This window comes from Vulpes vulpes, chromosome 2 (genome assembly GCF_048418805.1).
Source record: "Vulpes vulpes isolate BD-2025 chromosome 2, VulVul3, whole genome shotgun sequence".
NCBI classification, from domain to species: domain Eukaryota; kingdom Metazoa; phylum Chordata; class Mammalia; order Carnivora; family Canidae; genus Vulpes; species Vulpes vulpes.
In genome coordinates, this window is record NC_132781.1 from 57,960,357 (window position 1) to 57,976,410 (window position 16,054).

General features: G+C 35.5%; 1 protein-coding gene across 5 annotated transcripts in view; it reads left to right on the forward strand.

The window, feature by feature from the left end:
* Positions 1–16,054, forward strand: part of SCAI (suppressor of cancer cell invasion) — a 154,278-nt gene that overhangs the window by 108,699 nt on the left and 29,525 nt on the right. For all 5 annotated transcript variants that reach the window (XR_011999849.1, XR_011999851.1, XR_011999850.1 and 2 more), the window contains 8 exons: positions 6,035–6,131; positions 7,086–7,184; positions 7,338–7,490; positions 10,150–10,251; positions 10,505–10,606; positions 11,294–11,372; positions 13,025–13,124; positions 15,160–15,241. Coding sequence is in view for 2 of the 5 variants with exons in the window: in XM_026009290.2 (XP_025865075.1) it covers positions 6,035–6,131; positions 7,086–7,184; positions 7,338–7,490; positions 10,150–10,251; positions 10,505–10,606; positions 11,294–11,372; positions 13,025–13,124; positions 15,160–15,241 (814 nt within the window). In the remaining 3 variants the exon portion in view is untranslated. The remainder of the gene's footprint in view (positions 1–6,034; positions 6,132–7,085; positions 7,185–7,337; positions 7,491–10,149; positions 10,252–10,504; positions 10,607–11,293; positions 11,373–13,024; positions 13,125–15,159; positions 15,242–16,054) is intronic.

Sequence of the window (16,054 nt, forward strand, 5' to 3'; positions counted from 1 at the left end):
CTGCTAATGCTGTTTACATTGTCTTCTATAAACCAGATATGTTACAATTGTGTAGCTCCACTGTAAAAAAAAAAAAAATTACATAGATTCATTCATTTCCAGTGGTAATCTGTTGAGTATTTACTAATATATCTGGCAGTGTGGTGTAGATACTGGGTGGGAGAAGAAAAAGAAAAGAAAAAGGTGTGCGGGTGGTGTCTTTTCCTTTCAGAGGATTATCTTCTCATGGGAGTTACAGACATATTTGGGGCACAATTAAACTGTGATGTCATTAATTCCAGGTTAAAATGGAATTGCTAAAGAAATCAGGGTTCTGCTGGAGAATCTTTGTCCTAGTATTCCAGGAATCATTAGAAGAGAAAGCTCAGGCATAGAAGATCTGAATGTTCTCTCTACTGCTGGAAGCAGAACTCACAGTTGTTGTATAGTGAAAAGATTATATTCTTTTAGCAGTAGACAAGAACATAATTTTAACGTATTTTTCTAGAGAATACTTTGTGGTTGGCTAACATAAGCTTTCCGGCTAAACAGCGATATTTTTGGGAAAGCCCCACTCTTGTAAATCCTCTTCATTCCCTAGCAGATCTTATTCAGGCTTGTCCAGAGGAGTTGGGTTGGTACAAGCAGGGCATGCAGATACTGCATTCTCCATTTTCCCCCAAAGTCATCACCATGCTTCATTCTTCCATCAGAAGTTCCACCACTTACCTCTCCTTCAGATTTTCTCACGGTTTGCTTCACATATTTCCACTACGGATATATTTCCTCAGGAATACCCCTCCACCCTTTTTTTTGCATTCGTATTGTACAATTTGAATTCTTGGTAAGATAAATTTTATTTCTAAAAATAGGCAAAAGGTCTATGTAATATCTTTTCAGTATGAAAATACATAGAAGGAAAGAACTTTTTATTTTTTATTTATTTTTTCTTTTTTTTTCCCCTCCGTCCCGCCCTCAAAGGAAAGAACTTTTAAAGCAATAATGAAATACCTTATCTAATTCACTCTTCTGCGTTTTCTAATTCACTTAAAGAGAAATTGGCCTAGGGCCCCTTAGCTTAAAACCCAACAATTTCATTTATTAAAAACCTTTTCTGTCCTAATAGCAAATAGCAAACCATATGAATGGTTTTCCTGTGCTGCCTCCTAGAGCAGGGCAGATGAACAGAAGTAGGATTATTTGGAACCAGGATGACCGAGTCTCTTGCCTTAGGCTACTAGATTAGAATGAAAGGACAATCCCTCGTGTGAAACCTTGACCTCCTTCCCTTTACTTTAGGAAGGACTTCTGTTCTGTTGGTAGGTTGGTAGGTTGTTTCTTAGTTTGCTCAGGGCAGGGAGACAGTCAAGGTAGCAAATGGTGACAGCTGCTAAAATGAACAGCTGGTTTAGCCTAATACTCTCTAGTTTCAGTCATCTCATTGGAAATGGCAAGATTTCATTCTTTTTGATGGTTGAGGAATATTCTATTGTATTAATAAAATAAAATGTAAACAGAGGGAGACAAACCATAGAGACTCTTAATGATAGGAAACAAATTGAGGGTTGCGGGAGGGGATATCGGTAACTGATTGATGAGCATTCAGGAGGGCACGTGATGGGTGTTACATGCAACTAATAAATCACTAAATTCTACCCCTGAAATTAATAATATACTATATGTTAACTAAATTGAATTTAAATAAGAAATAAAATGAAATGAACAGCTGGTTGATTAAGTAAGAGAGTTTTGTGCAATTTCACAGTTGCAAAAATCTCAAAGGGGCAAGTTCTCTTTGCAGTGTCCCAGTACCTAAGGACTGTATTTTTTTTTTTTTTCCTAAGGACTGTATTAAAGCCAAAAAGAATGGTATATTCCAGCCATCACCAAAAGTGACTGCCTGTCACTAAGCATATACAACTCTCAAAATGTCTCATTCCATGGGCCCATCCTATTTCGTAGAGGAGACGTTGCCACATCATTATTTGTCCTGGGAGCCACAAACCCTAACTGTTGCAAGTGGCTGAGGCTGAACCTAGTCAGAGTTAGATGTAGAGAAGATGAAGTTTCTGAGTACTCAGAGTTTGGGGCCAAGTTACAGTCAGCCACCTGGGAAAACAGTTTCTCAGGCAAATGTGCAGAGTTGGTGTCTTAGAAGTAGGGGGCCTAGTAGACAAAGCTACAGTTCAGAGTGCCAGAAGAACTTGTCAGGGGAATCATGATGTCAGTTGTAGTGTTGACAGTATGGAAGTTTTTTATCTTGGGAAACATGAATCTAAACTTGTGGACCTTGGCACTTCCTAGTAGTACTGTTTATAGGGAGGACTTGTGGACCTTTCTAGTGTGGTTCATGGGATCTTTTTTTTTTTTTTTCTATAGTTTGATATGTTGTCAGACAGTGGGCTATGGGCTGTTCAGGTTTTCAGGCCTGGCTGGGATAGCCTCTTGTGTGTATGAGTGGATAGCACTGACTTATTTATCTGTACTTTGCTGCAGTTCGACACAAGTGGTTTCTGCAATGGAATACATCCACCTACTTCTGTATATTTAATAAAGGGATTGGCATGCCTGTTTTTGAACTGTCTGGTAGCTTAGAATCCTTTTTATACTTTTAAAGTGCTATGAAAAAAGAAAAGATAAATACACTGCAAACACCATATGTGCCTACAAAACCTAAAACATTTACTTACTGGCCATTTGCAAAAATTGGTCAATCCCTGGTTCAGTATGTGTTCTTGTGATCTGTGTTACATAGTTGTATAATCTATGATATAGATTCACAGAATCTATTTTATTTTTATTCAAAAAATTCAAGGAATTGTCTTATTACTGTTTCAACTATGAATTGACATCATCCTGCTACAAATTTTCCTCCTATTTTGAATTCCAATTCTGACAATGTGGCAGGCTAGATAATCAAAAATAGTCTCCAAACTACCTAGAGATGCTGGATAAAAAAATCAACCATCCTTTTAAATGGACAGCTTAGCTGTTAACAAAGTAAGGGAAATCCTTGGGTCATTAACCCTGTGACCAGTGCTGTGACAACCTTGTAAAAGGGTGGTCAGTTTTGGTGATATAAAAGAACTACTGTGGATTTCTTCAGAAAAAGGAAAATTAAAACTGAAAGGAAGGGGTGATATACAAGGGAAAAAAGTTATCCCTCTGTTTCTGAAAGAATCACAGACTTCATAAGACAGTAATCATTGTAATAATGGCTAATTGAGGTTATCCAGATAAAATGGGGCCAAATTCTGGACAACAATAACATGAAAGGAGACAGTAAAGAATTAAGCCATACCAATAAGATCCATTTATTGTTCAGAAGAAACTTAAACAAAATATTTTTGTTTATTAAAATATTAAGAAAAATATTTTTAAAGAACCTAAAGAAAATGTATAACTTCAAAACAGGTAAAAGAGGAAAGTGAATAATAAAATTATGATGTATGATCATTACAATAAAAGGTAGGAAAAGAATGTATACTAAAGTAAAATATAATTAGTAATTAGCACAAAAAACTAAAGTAAAAATAAGTCCAAGCATATTGGTAACCATAGTAAGTGAAAGTGATCTAAACTTCCTAATAAAAGTCAGAGATTGTCAATATGTCTTCTTTTTTTTTTTTTTAAGATTTTATTTATTTGAGCGAGAGGAGAGGCACATAGAGAGGGAGACTGCTGATCAGGGAGCCTGACTTGGGGCTCAGTCCTAGGACCTAAGGATCGTGACTTGAGCCACCCAGGTGCCCCAATCAGTATGCCTTTTAAAAAGGAAAATCCAGAAATACAGTGTTTATAAGAGATCCTCCAAAGATACAAGAGACACAGAGAAAAAATAGATACCAAGGTGAAGAAAAGCCACTATATTTAAGGCAGAGAGTATTGTTATTTTTTTTAAAAGATATATTTGTTTATTTCAGAGAGAGTGCTTGCACATGAGCACGGGGAGGGGCAGAGGGAAAGAGAGAAGCAGACTCCCCGCTGAGCAAGGAGCCCAACTCAGGTTCTATCCTAGGACCCTGAGATCATGACCCAAGCCAAAGGCAAATTCCTAACTGACTGAGCCACCCAGGTGCCTCAGCAGAGGGTATTATTAAGGTTAGAGGTTTACTTCTTAATAGTAAAAGGAACAACTCAAAATAAAAAATTCTAAACTTGTTGTATATGCGCTTGCTTATACATTATAATAAAGAAAAAAGTGGCATATTTTCTGGGAGGAATTGATAAAAAATGATCCATTATACAAGAAGATTTTTAATATACCACATTTAGTCATTTACATATCAAAGAGGGGAAAAAATGAGATTTGAGTAACAATTAAAAACTTGTTCTAGGGCAGCCCAGGTGGCTCAGCGGTTTAGCGACGCCTTCAGCCCAGGGTGTGATCCTGGGGTCCCGGGATTGAGTCCCACGTCAGGCTCCCTGCGTGGAGCCTGCTTCTCCCTCTGCCTGTGTCTGCCTCTCTCTCACTCTTTGTGTCTTTCATGAATAAATAAATAAAATCTTAAAAAAAAATTGTTCTAATATGCTTAAAACTGCCTACAACATTAAGCAAATACACATAATTTTCAAGCTTATATGAAAATTTTGTGAAATTGATTTACACCTGATGCAAAACAGGTTTAGAGGGGGATCCCTGGGTGGCTCAGCGGTTTAGTGCCTGCCTTTGGCCCAGGGTGCAATCCTGGAGTCCCGGGATCGAGTCCCATGTCGGGCTCCTGCCATGGAGCCTGCTTCTCCCTCCTCCTGTGTCTCTGCCCCCCCCCCATGTCTATCATGAATAAATAAATAAATCTACAAAAAAAAAAGATAAAAAAAAACAGGTTTCGATTATTTTCAAGTGTATGATGTCTAACTGTGGTGCAATGCCATTAAAAATTAAGAACGACAACATAGTTTAAAAAAAAATCAATAAATTTATCAATTAGTAGACACATTTCTCAATAACTCATGGGCCAAAGAGGGATTTTAAAAAATTTTATTATCAAACATATACAGAATGTATCATCATAAGATTATTACAATTGTAATGAAGGCTGTGGAATTTGGAAATATTGGGTTTGGGTTGATAAGGAATGAGTATAGATGGTCAGGTGTGAAGAGAGAGGTGCAATATTGATTGTAAATATCCTGGGATAAGTCACTCATAGCAACCACTAAAAGAATAGTAAGGAAGAGTTACAAGTAAGAAACTGACAGAGGATACAAAAAAGAGAAAGCTAAAACATAGTTGATTAACTGAAAAGAAAACAAGAAAGGAGTCCTAGAAAACACAAACACAGAAAGGGGAAGTAGAAAACAACCAGCACAGTGGGAGATACAAACTCAGCCAAAGCAGCAATCAGATAAAATGTAAATGGTCCAAGTTCCTGAGTCTGTGAGGCAGAGATTATCAACGTGGATAAAAAAGCTAACTATATATTACCTAACAACATTAGTTAATATGAAAAGACACATGTACTGGAAATAGAGGGACAGAAAAAGATACGGCTTACAAAGTAAGCATAAGAAGACTGGTTTGATTATATTAATATCAGAAAATAAGATTTCGAAACAGAGAACGTTCTTCCCAGAACTTTTTTCACCTCGTATTTTCCTGCCTGTTGTCTTTTACTCTTTATCATCTTACCTTGAATATCATTCTCTCTAGGAAGCCTTCTCTGTGGGCTCAAATAGCATCCTTTATTTCTCCTGTTGTATTTATTCCGCTGTGTTTTAAGTGTTTATCTGTTTCCACTGAATTTTAGGTAGCGTCCTGTCTCTGAGATCCGTGAAGAAGGGGCCATGTCTGTAATTGTTTGTTTTAATCATTTTTCTAGCACTCAGCAGGGTGCCTGTTGCATCTAAGTTCTCAATGGGTACTTGTTCAGTGAATGACCACAAGGAATGTTTAAGAAATGTGTTTAAATGCTACTACAGGTTATATGCAGAAATAGTTGTAACTGTGCAAAATAGGATCTAAAGAGTTTAAAAGCTTCCAGAAAGATAGAAAAATCAAAGAACATGTTTTCTTTTTTAGTCTAATGAGTAACTTCCCATTTATCTGCTGTAGACCTGAGCTGGTTGTTAAGAAGCTACGATACTATGCAAGATTTATTGTAGTTTGTCTTCTGCTCAACAAAATGGATGTTGTGAAGGATTTGGTGAAAGTAAGTGTGCTTTAAAATTACTAAAATTCTAATTTGTAGTTGTATATGGATAATTTTGTTTTTTAAATATATTCAGGGAATAATTTTCATATATGTAAATCATTACAATATTCAAAGTACAGTAACTTTGGACAAGCGTAATGCTAAAAGGATTTTCCTGCAGTCTTCATATTTTAGATACACACTAGCCAGAGACAGTTCTCTTAATTCCTTGCTTTTGTCCCTTAAGTATGTTTTACTTTCACCACCCATCAATAGATTGTTGGGAAATGAAAACAAAAGTTAAAATATTTAGTTTAAGAGAAAATTATTGAAAGGTTAAGTCAAGAGTAAGCATACAATGTTTTACAAAGGTATTGTGAATGAATTTTGATTTTTCCATCCTTTTACTATGTCTACGTCACTGTCCTCCATTAACTCAGGTAATCAGGAGTTAACCACACTTGGGAATCACTCAATATTGCACACCCCATTCTGGTTGCACTCTGTAGTCGGTCATTCCTAATTTTTGGTACTCAGGTAGAACATGCTAGTTTTGACAAGTCCTCTTCTGTCTTCCTCCACCTCTAGTTACTATGGCTGTTCCCAAAACACAGTATGATATAAATCCAAAGAAAATCATCTAGATAGTCTTCATTTTTTTTAGGTGTTAAAAATTTGGGGCTTTACCTTTAGAAATCTTCTCTTAAATTAAGTGCTGGTGTAGCATTGAGTAAGTATGAGTCACTCTGTTTCTCTATGAAGATCTTACTGATGTGTATTATTCTGGAGTCTTTTATTTTAAAGCAAAATAAAAGTTTTCTTCTTTGTTTTTGGCTATAAGTGAGGCTATATGTTGATAATAATCAAGCTTCTTAACTATATCAATTTCTGTCAAGAATATGGTGCAACATAGCAATCTATTTTTATGTTTTTTTTCCTGTAATCATTTTCCTTGTGATATTTTAAAATCAGGAATTGTCAGATGAAATTGAAGATTATACTCACCGCTTTAATACAGAAGATCAAGTGGAATGGAACCTGGTGCTTCAAGAAGTAGCAGCTTTCATTGAGGTCAGCTTTTGACAAGATAGATTGTCATAATTATGGATCAGTAAATGCATATGTGGTATACGTTTTTATTGTGTGTATAAGTCAAGAAGAAGGAATAATTTATTATATTAACTTTTGTTGTAGCCATCAACTACTTACTCCTTTTTTCTCCAGGCGGACCCCGTGATGGTATTAAATGATGATAATACCATTGTGATCACATCTAATCGTCTTGCTGAAACAGGAGCCCCATTGCTGGAACAGGGCATGATTGTGGGACAATTGTCTCTGGCTGATGCACTCATTATTGGTAATTGTAATAACCAGGTAAAGAATTGTGAAGGAATTATACTTAAAATTCACTTTGAAAAATAATGGTTTTTATTGCAGAATTACAGATTATTATTAGAGAATGATTATTTCCTTATAAATATCCTAAATCCATTTGTGAGGAAATGGTTAATTCAATTATGCCATGTCCATATGGATTATATTACAGATATTTACAAGTTTAGAAAGAATTTTTAATTGCAGAGGAAGATATATTTGTGATATGGGAAGTGAAAATAAACTTGTTATTGAGCTATATAAACCAAATTATTTCATATATGTTAACATCGCTATATACATATATGTATAGGCAAAAAGACTAGGAAGAAATTTACCAATATCATAAAAGGTTTATCTCTGAATAACAGAGTTATAGGTGATTTCTTTTTTTAAAGCTTTGCTTTAAAAAAAAAAAAGATTTTATTTATTTATTTATTTATTTATTTATTTATTTATTTATGAAGGAGAGAGAGCATAAGAGTGGCAGAGGGTGGGGGAGAAGCAGGCTCTCTGCAGAGCAGGGAGCCCAGTGTTGGGCTTGATTCCAGGACTATGGGATCGTGACTTGAGCTGAAGGCAGATGCTTGACTGACTGAGCCACCCAGGTGCCCCAAGCTTTGCTTTATTTAAAAATTTTTTAAGATTTATTTATTTATTTTGGGGGAGAGAGAGTGCATGTATGTGAGCAGGGAAGGGGCAGAGAGAGAGGAGAGAGTCTCCAGCAGACTCCCTACTGAGTGCAGAGCCCCACACATGGCACAGTCCCACAACCCCATAATCAAATCTGAGCTGAAATCAAGAGTTGAAGGCTTAACTGACAGCCACCCAGGGGCCCCTGTTTTCTTCTTTATAATTTAAAAAATCTGTATATTTTACAGTCAGGTAAAAGGGAGGAAGAATTATTTTTAAGTATATTGTCACAGCAAATATCAAATTTTTTTCATGACAGAATATTTCCATGATGATAAGGATTTAAAGTGTCCAGTGAATACATTTTTCTATATGCATTATTTACACAAGTTTTAATTTTAGATCCTTCCCTCACAACTTTTTTTTGTTGTTATTGTTCATAACTTTTTCTAGTACTTCTCCAATTTTGGCTTTTAAAGCCATTAATTTGCAAAATTAATTTAAATTAAAACACTGCTTGCTTATGAGCAGAAGACACGAACAGACAAATCTCCAGGGGAGACATACAGATAGCCAACAGACACATGGAAAGATTCTCAGCATCACTCATCATCAGGAAAATGTAAATCAAAACCAAAATGAGATATCCTCACACATCAGTCAGAATAAAATAAAAAACACAAGAAACAACAAATGTTGGTGAGGATGTAGAGAAAAAGGAGCCCTCTTACACAGTAGGAATGCAAACTTAGGCAGCCACTGTGGAAAACAGTATGGAGGTTCCTCAAAAAGTTAAAAATCTAGAACTACCCTATGATCTAGTAATTGCCCTACTGGGTATTTACCCCTAAAATACAAGAACACGTATTCAAAGGGATACATGCACCCCTATGTTTATTGTAGCATTATTTGGAATAGGCAAACTGTGGAAGCAGCCCAAGTTTCCATTAATAGATGAATGGATAAAGAAGAGGGTGTGTGTGTGCATCTGTGTGTGTATAAATGGAATATTATTCAGCCATAAAAAGAAATGAAATCTTGCCATTTGCAACAACATGGAAAGAACTAGAGAGCATGATGCTAGGCAAAGTAAGTCAGAGAAGAACAAATACCATACAATTTCACTTATATATAGAATTTAAGAAATAAAGCAAATGAACATAGGGAAAAAAAGAGAGAGGCAAACCAAGAAACAGACTCTTAACTATAGAGAACAAACTGATGGTTTCCAAGGGAGAGAATGATAGGATGAGTGAAATAGGTGATTTGGATTAAAGATTTAATAAAAAATTTTAGGGTGTCTGGATGGCTCAATGGGTTAAGTGTCTGCCTTTAGCTCAGGTCATGATCCTGGGGTCCTGGGATTGAGCCCCACATCAGGCTCCTTGCTCAGTGGGAAGTCTGCTTCTTCTCCCTTTGCCACTCCCCCTGCTTATGCTCTTTCTCCCTCTCTCTCTCTCCCTCTCCTTTTCTCAAATAAATAAATAAAATCTTTTTAAAATAATAATAAAATAAAATTTTAAAAAATTAAAAAAAAAAACAAGACACTGCCTACCTGAAGTTCTATAGAAGTATTATTCATAATGGAAAAGGATGCAGCTTTAATATCAGATAGAGAAAATGTATTGAAGAGGTTCTGAAATATAGGCCATAGCCTGTTCCATTAGGCTGTTTTGCCAAAAGTTAGCATGTTTTGAAGGACCTAATATAGGTCTTTTTGTTAAGATGACTACTTTTCATGTTTTTAAAAATACCTGAGGAAGTTGATGGATTGACAGAAATAAAAATAGGTAGAGAAATACAGATAAAGCTGTATACAGAAAATGTTAATGGTATAGGATCTAGATGATGAGTATTGAGTATTACCATACAATTAATTGTCTATCTTTGGAAGTTTTTCTAATAAAACACTAGGGGGGTAAATTAATGTCATTAAATACACATGAGTGTCAGGGGTAATATTACAGTCAGAGACTAAGTCTGTGTACTGCATTAATGGGGAGGTTTGTTTTCTTTGGTCTTCCAGGTTAAGTTTAGCGAACTAACTGTGGACATGTTCCGGATGTTACAAGCCCTGGAAAGGGAGCCAATGAATCTAGCTTCCCAGATGAATAAACCAGGAATGCAGGTGATCTTCTCTCTACATTTGCGATTTTGGTAACACTGTTCCTGCTTCTGCTCCTCATGGAATGCTATTATACAACAAATGCTACACATGTGAATAAAGAATTCTCTTGATGAAACACAAGAGAGATAAGCACAATAAAAGTAACATGGAATTTTTAAAAAGCTATTTGATGAAGAGGATAGTAAAAACAGCCATTGATAATTCATCTGTGAAATACAGCTTGTATGTGTCTTGTTTTCTGTGTATAATATAGGAATCAGCTGATAAACCTACCAGACGAGAAAACCCCCACAAATATCTGCTCTACAAACCAACCTTCAGTCAACTATACACATTCTTAGCAGCATCTTTTAAGGTATATATGATCTGATAATTTTTATTATGTGGGGAAAATGTGCTCTAAATAGAATCTGAGAGTCATTCTTTTCTTTGAATCTTTGAATCAAGAATTTAGATAAAATATGAAATTGAAAACTGCATTCAGAATATCTGATCACAGCTATTTTGGAATGGAAATTGCTTACAATGTTATAACTGCTCCTTACCATTAATGAGAATAGTGATTAATTATCATTCTTCTTTCTCCAGGTTTTTATTACTAAACTACTTTAGGTATAACAGTCAGATTGCACAGGCATGTTATATGTTCAGGGAGCTCTGTGGAGTCTTGTGGTCATCTGAAAGAATTATGAAAAGTAGAAAATTCCTCCCAGCATTTATGTAGAGAAAGCCACAAGCAGGACTTTGTCCTTTAGATCTATAGTCAGAATCCTTACTTCTCCATTTCAGGGTTTGCAGAGAACATTCTCTAACTGATGAGGTTTTTGAAATAATATCTTCAAAACTTTGGTAATAGTATAGATTCATAATGTCTCTTTGTTGTGTAAGCAGTTATAAGTTGGAACCTGTAAGAGTGGTGGTTCTCTTGGAGAAGACAGTAATATATTGAATTAGGTTCTTTTTGTCCCTACAACTTTAAAATATCAGGAACTTTAAATAAAACTGTTTGTTGTTTTGTATATGTGATTTTCTTTAATTTCAGGAGCTGCCTGCCAATAGTGTGCTTCTGATTTACCTGTCAGCCACTGGTGTTTTCCCCACAGGTCGTTCTGATAGTGAAGGTACAATAAAGGAATGCTCCCTGTCGTGAGCAGGGCTTGAATTCTCTTTATTTTCTACAAGACCACGGCCCATAGCCCACAGACCATCCCAAGCTTTCCAAAGAGGCTTCCAAATTGAAACCTGGTCTCTTTGTTGAATTGACAATCTTGTGGATACCCCAGTCTATTTCATTTGTTGAAATATTATACTTTGAAGTCCACAGATCATCAGCAAATTTGCATACTAAATGCATGCCTCACTATCAAGTCTGCCAAAGGCACATATATATTATTTAAATATATATGGAAAAACCATGCCTAATGTTCTACTTCACATCATTGAGTTTTTCTGGGCCTTTAGGACATCAGGGAGTCTGGTCAGTGGCTTCATTGTGGCTGAAAGTCTTTGTAGAAATTAGTGCACTTTTATAACTGTGAAAGTTCAAGTCCTCATGATTTTGTTTTCTGTCCTTTTTTGTTTTTTATGGATTCAACCTGAAGAATAATGGGATGCTGTTTCAGAGTCAAAACTTAAAACTATCCAGAATATATGAGTCCAGAATATATGAAATTGTCAGAATAGATGAGTAACTTGGATGTAAATTAGGCAATTAAATCTTTGGACAAAAAAATTTTTTTCTTAACATCCTTAACATTTTCCTCTTCATCTGTTTGTTGAAATTTGCATTCCTTTATACAATGCATGTCCCTGCCATCTTCCTTGCATGACGTATAGATTCTTTTTGTGTTAAAATGAAAACAAAACAAAATAAATCTCAGAGTCTTTTCATGGCAGTGATCTTACAGGATAAGATATGACAGTGTTGAAAGTGACACAATCATAAATACTGCTTTAAATTTTTTGTAATGAAGTTAGTAAGTTTTATTTATAAATGATTATTTCCATGTTTTATAACATGTGCTAGAAACTGGGCCCCTATTTAATATATTGACCTCTTATTTTACTGTTTCAGAGTACAGTAAGTACTAACTAAATGGTCCTTTGAGAGAGATGATTCCTAACATCCCACAGTTACTGTTCCATTTAGACAAGAGTTCAGCTAACCAATGTGACCATAGGAAAGGCTAACTTCAAAACTGGAACTACAGTGGCTGACATAATTAATGACAATAACAGATTTTTATCACACACTGAAATTTGGCATTTCTTTTCTTTAAATGAAGTTTTTATCAATGACAATTTTCAAAACCCATTCAAAATTTTCTCAAATTTTATAATTAGTGGCTCACTTAAAATTATATTTAAGAAATTATTAGGACTTCATTCTGCAACTTTCTTACTTAGATAATTTGGTTGAATGTGAGATTTAACTTTGCTTGAAATGTAAAGATCATTTTGAACTTCCCAGACCTCCATCCCTTTTCTGCATCCAGAAAAATGGGGTGTAGTAGATTCTTGTTTTGTTTCTCATTATATTCTGTTTGAAGAACTGATGAATACTTAAATGATTTTTTTGAATGTTGAAACAGGCAACATGCTGAAATCATTTAAATACCGCATTAAACTAAAATGTTAAATTTTAAAATGATTAAAATGTTTTGTTATTGTCTTCCGTTTGTATCGAGAGACTCGTATAAGACCTTTGTATTTGAGTGTCAGATCAGTGTTATTCTCCAACTGAAGTCTACAATTCTTCCCTTTGTTTTTATAGGTCCTTATGATTTTGGAGGGGTACTTACTAATAGTAATCGGGATATTATAAATGGAGATGCCATCCACAAACGAAATCAGTCCCACAAGGAAATGCACTGGTATGTATTCCGGTGTCTCTCCCTGTTATAAAAATTCTAGTTCTGGGATCCCTGGGTGGCGCAGCGGTTTGGCGCCTGCCTTTGGCCCAGGGCGCCATCCTGGAGACCCGGGATCGAATCCCACATCGGGCTCCCGGTGCATGGAGCCTGCTTCTCCCTCTGCCTGTGTCTCTGCCTCTCTCTCTCTCTGTGACTATCATAAATAAATAAAAATTAAAAAAAAAAAATTCTAGTTCTGTCTTAGAAAATATTAACTAAAATGGGGAGTTTTTTTTCTAGTACTGGAAATATTCCCTCAGACTACCATTAATAACCCTTATTTGGATTCCAGTAATATTTTTGTCTCTGACTGTCCTAGGAAATTAGAATTTTTGACTGGTGTTTATTTTTTAAATTTTCACTGAGTATTATATGTCAGGCACTATTCAATCATTGGGGATATGTCAGTGAGCAGAATTACAAGTTGAAAGACTGTACATATATACATAAATAATATGTCAGGACGTGATACATGTTAACATCAATACAAGCTTTTTAATAGAAGGTTCTTTTGGTTTGATATAGTATAAGTGAACTTAATTGTATGATTTCAAGTAAATTTCATCTGTGTAAGTTTGCTCTTTTCCTAAATACAACACATTCACTGCTTGGACCATTATTGGCTCTACAATCTCTCTCTAGCTGAGGGATCACCATCTGGTTATAAAGGGGACTGGACTTATCTCAAACTGCATTTCTGATAGCACTTTATACAAAAATGTGTTTTTTTAAAAAAATTTTTATTTATTTATGATAGTCACACACAGTGAGGCAGAGACACAGGCAGAGGGAGAAGCAGGCTCCATGCACCGGCAGCCCGACGTGGGATTCGATCCCAGGTCTCCAGAATCGCGCCCTGGGCCAAAGGCAGGCACCAAACCGCTGCGCCACCCAGGGATTCCCAAAAATGTTAACTGTTCATATTAAAGAATGAGGAAAGAAAGGCAGAGAGGGAGATATTTCAAATTATGTGTATAATAACTAACAGTTCTCCAAGCCATATATTGGTACTGTCATTGACCTTGGTCGTAAATGATTTATATTCAAGAAAATTATATCTGAAAGATACTGATGTTTGATGAAGTTGCTTATTGACACATCATTTTATATATTTACATTAATATTTTTATACATACGTTGTCCGGTAAACCATGGGAAAGAGAGGATGCCCACTAAAACTGTGACCTTTTTAAGCAGTGGCTCTCAAATGTATGTTACTGGATTTTGGGTCCAGTGGGTCTTTCTTGGGCCAGGGAATCTATATGTTTAATAAGCACCCCAGCAGATTCTGATGCAAATGTACAGAGGAAGCATAATAAATAGTAAAAGGGGATCCCCTACTTAGTATCTGTAATATTAAGTTGTAGCTTGACATATTAAAATCTTTGGGACGCCTGGGTGGCTCAGTGGTTGAGCGTCTGCCTTTGCCTCAGGGTGTGATCCCGGGGGTCCTAGGATTGAATCCTGTATCGAGCTCCCTACAGGGAGCCTGCTTCTCCCTCTGCCTATGTCTCTGCCTCTTTCTCTCTGTGTCTCATGAATAAATAAATAAAATCTTTTTTAAAAATTAAAAAAAAATAAATAAAAATCTTTAAAATAGATCAAGATTTTAAAAGATTTACTGCAGTACAAATCTGGTTGTGTTCTCTCATCGTATTTTCAGAACATTTTCTTAGAGTTTTTAGATTCTAAAGACGCACCTATGTGCTGACTTATGTTTTTCTATTGTATGTTTGGTCCATCTTTAAATCTGTAGACTTCTCTTCATCTTGAATATTCCTGAATAATAATTTGCTCTGAATATTTTCCTAGCTAAAACTGCTAACTTATCTATCCCAGTCAAGATAGACATATTTTGTCTTTGGTTGCATTAATCTTTGTTTTCTGCTCAGTGCTATGATGATGAGATCTGGGCAGACCATACTGAGGAGTAAGATTTCTAAGACTTGGCCAGTAGTTGCACAGTTAATCATCATTACCATTATTGTTTCCCCAGCCTTCATCCCGGAGACCTCTACCCTTTCACAAGGAAGCCCCTGTTTATTATTGTGGATTCATCCAACAGCGTTGCATACAAGGTAAGTTCTCCGAGCACCATTGTGCGTGTTAGACATTATGGCACCACCTCGAGGTAAGCAGTCTTAACACAAGCCTTTTTATTTTGCTTTATCTTTTAAAAATTTTACTCAGTTTGTATTTAGTGTTTCTTTTCTTTTGAGGTTGTGCATGCTAGTCAGGATCTGGTGCTATGAATAGAGACAAGAAGAAAACGAATGAATGGACACTCAGTGGAAAATTATAAATTCTTCTGCAGAAAAAAAAAAATTCAAGATTTCCAAGATCTCTGGTGGGAGGTTTATTTTTGTTATATAACCCAGAGTAATTTTCTTTTATAGAGGTAGGAGTATATAGGCAAATTTTATTTTCTAGTTTTCAACCCTTTCCTCTTTTACACCTGAACGGCTGGAGTTTGAATGAATTCTCTATCCCATCTTACACTGTTACAATCTGAATATCAACATAAATGGTTTTAGATTTTTTTTTTTTAATTTTGTGACAGTAAGTAAGAAAAGATGGCCCTGATTGCTGAAATAAGTAACAGGGTTTTAAAGTAAAAGCCTTTGTTTTATATTTTGCTATAGAAGCAGTGTTTTTTAATGACTATGTAAAAACTACCCATAGCGAAACACTTTAAAATTGGATATTAGAATTCAAACTAATTTACAGGAAAATGAAAACAGAATATTTATATGTGGTTACAATATTTCATTAGTTAACGATATGTTCAAAAATATGCTATGAACACAGATCTGCCAATTAAAACTATTTCTGTTGTGGGTGTTCATGTAATTAGATGGAGAAGCAAATATTAGATTTATTTCAGGAGAACA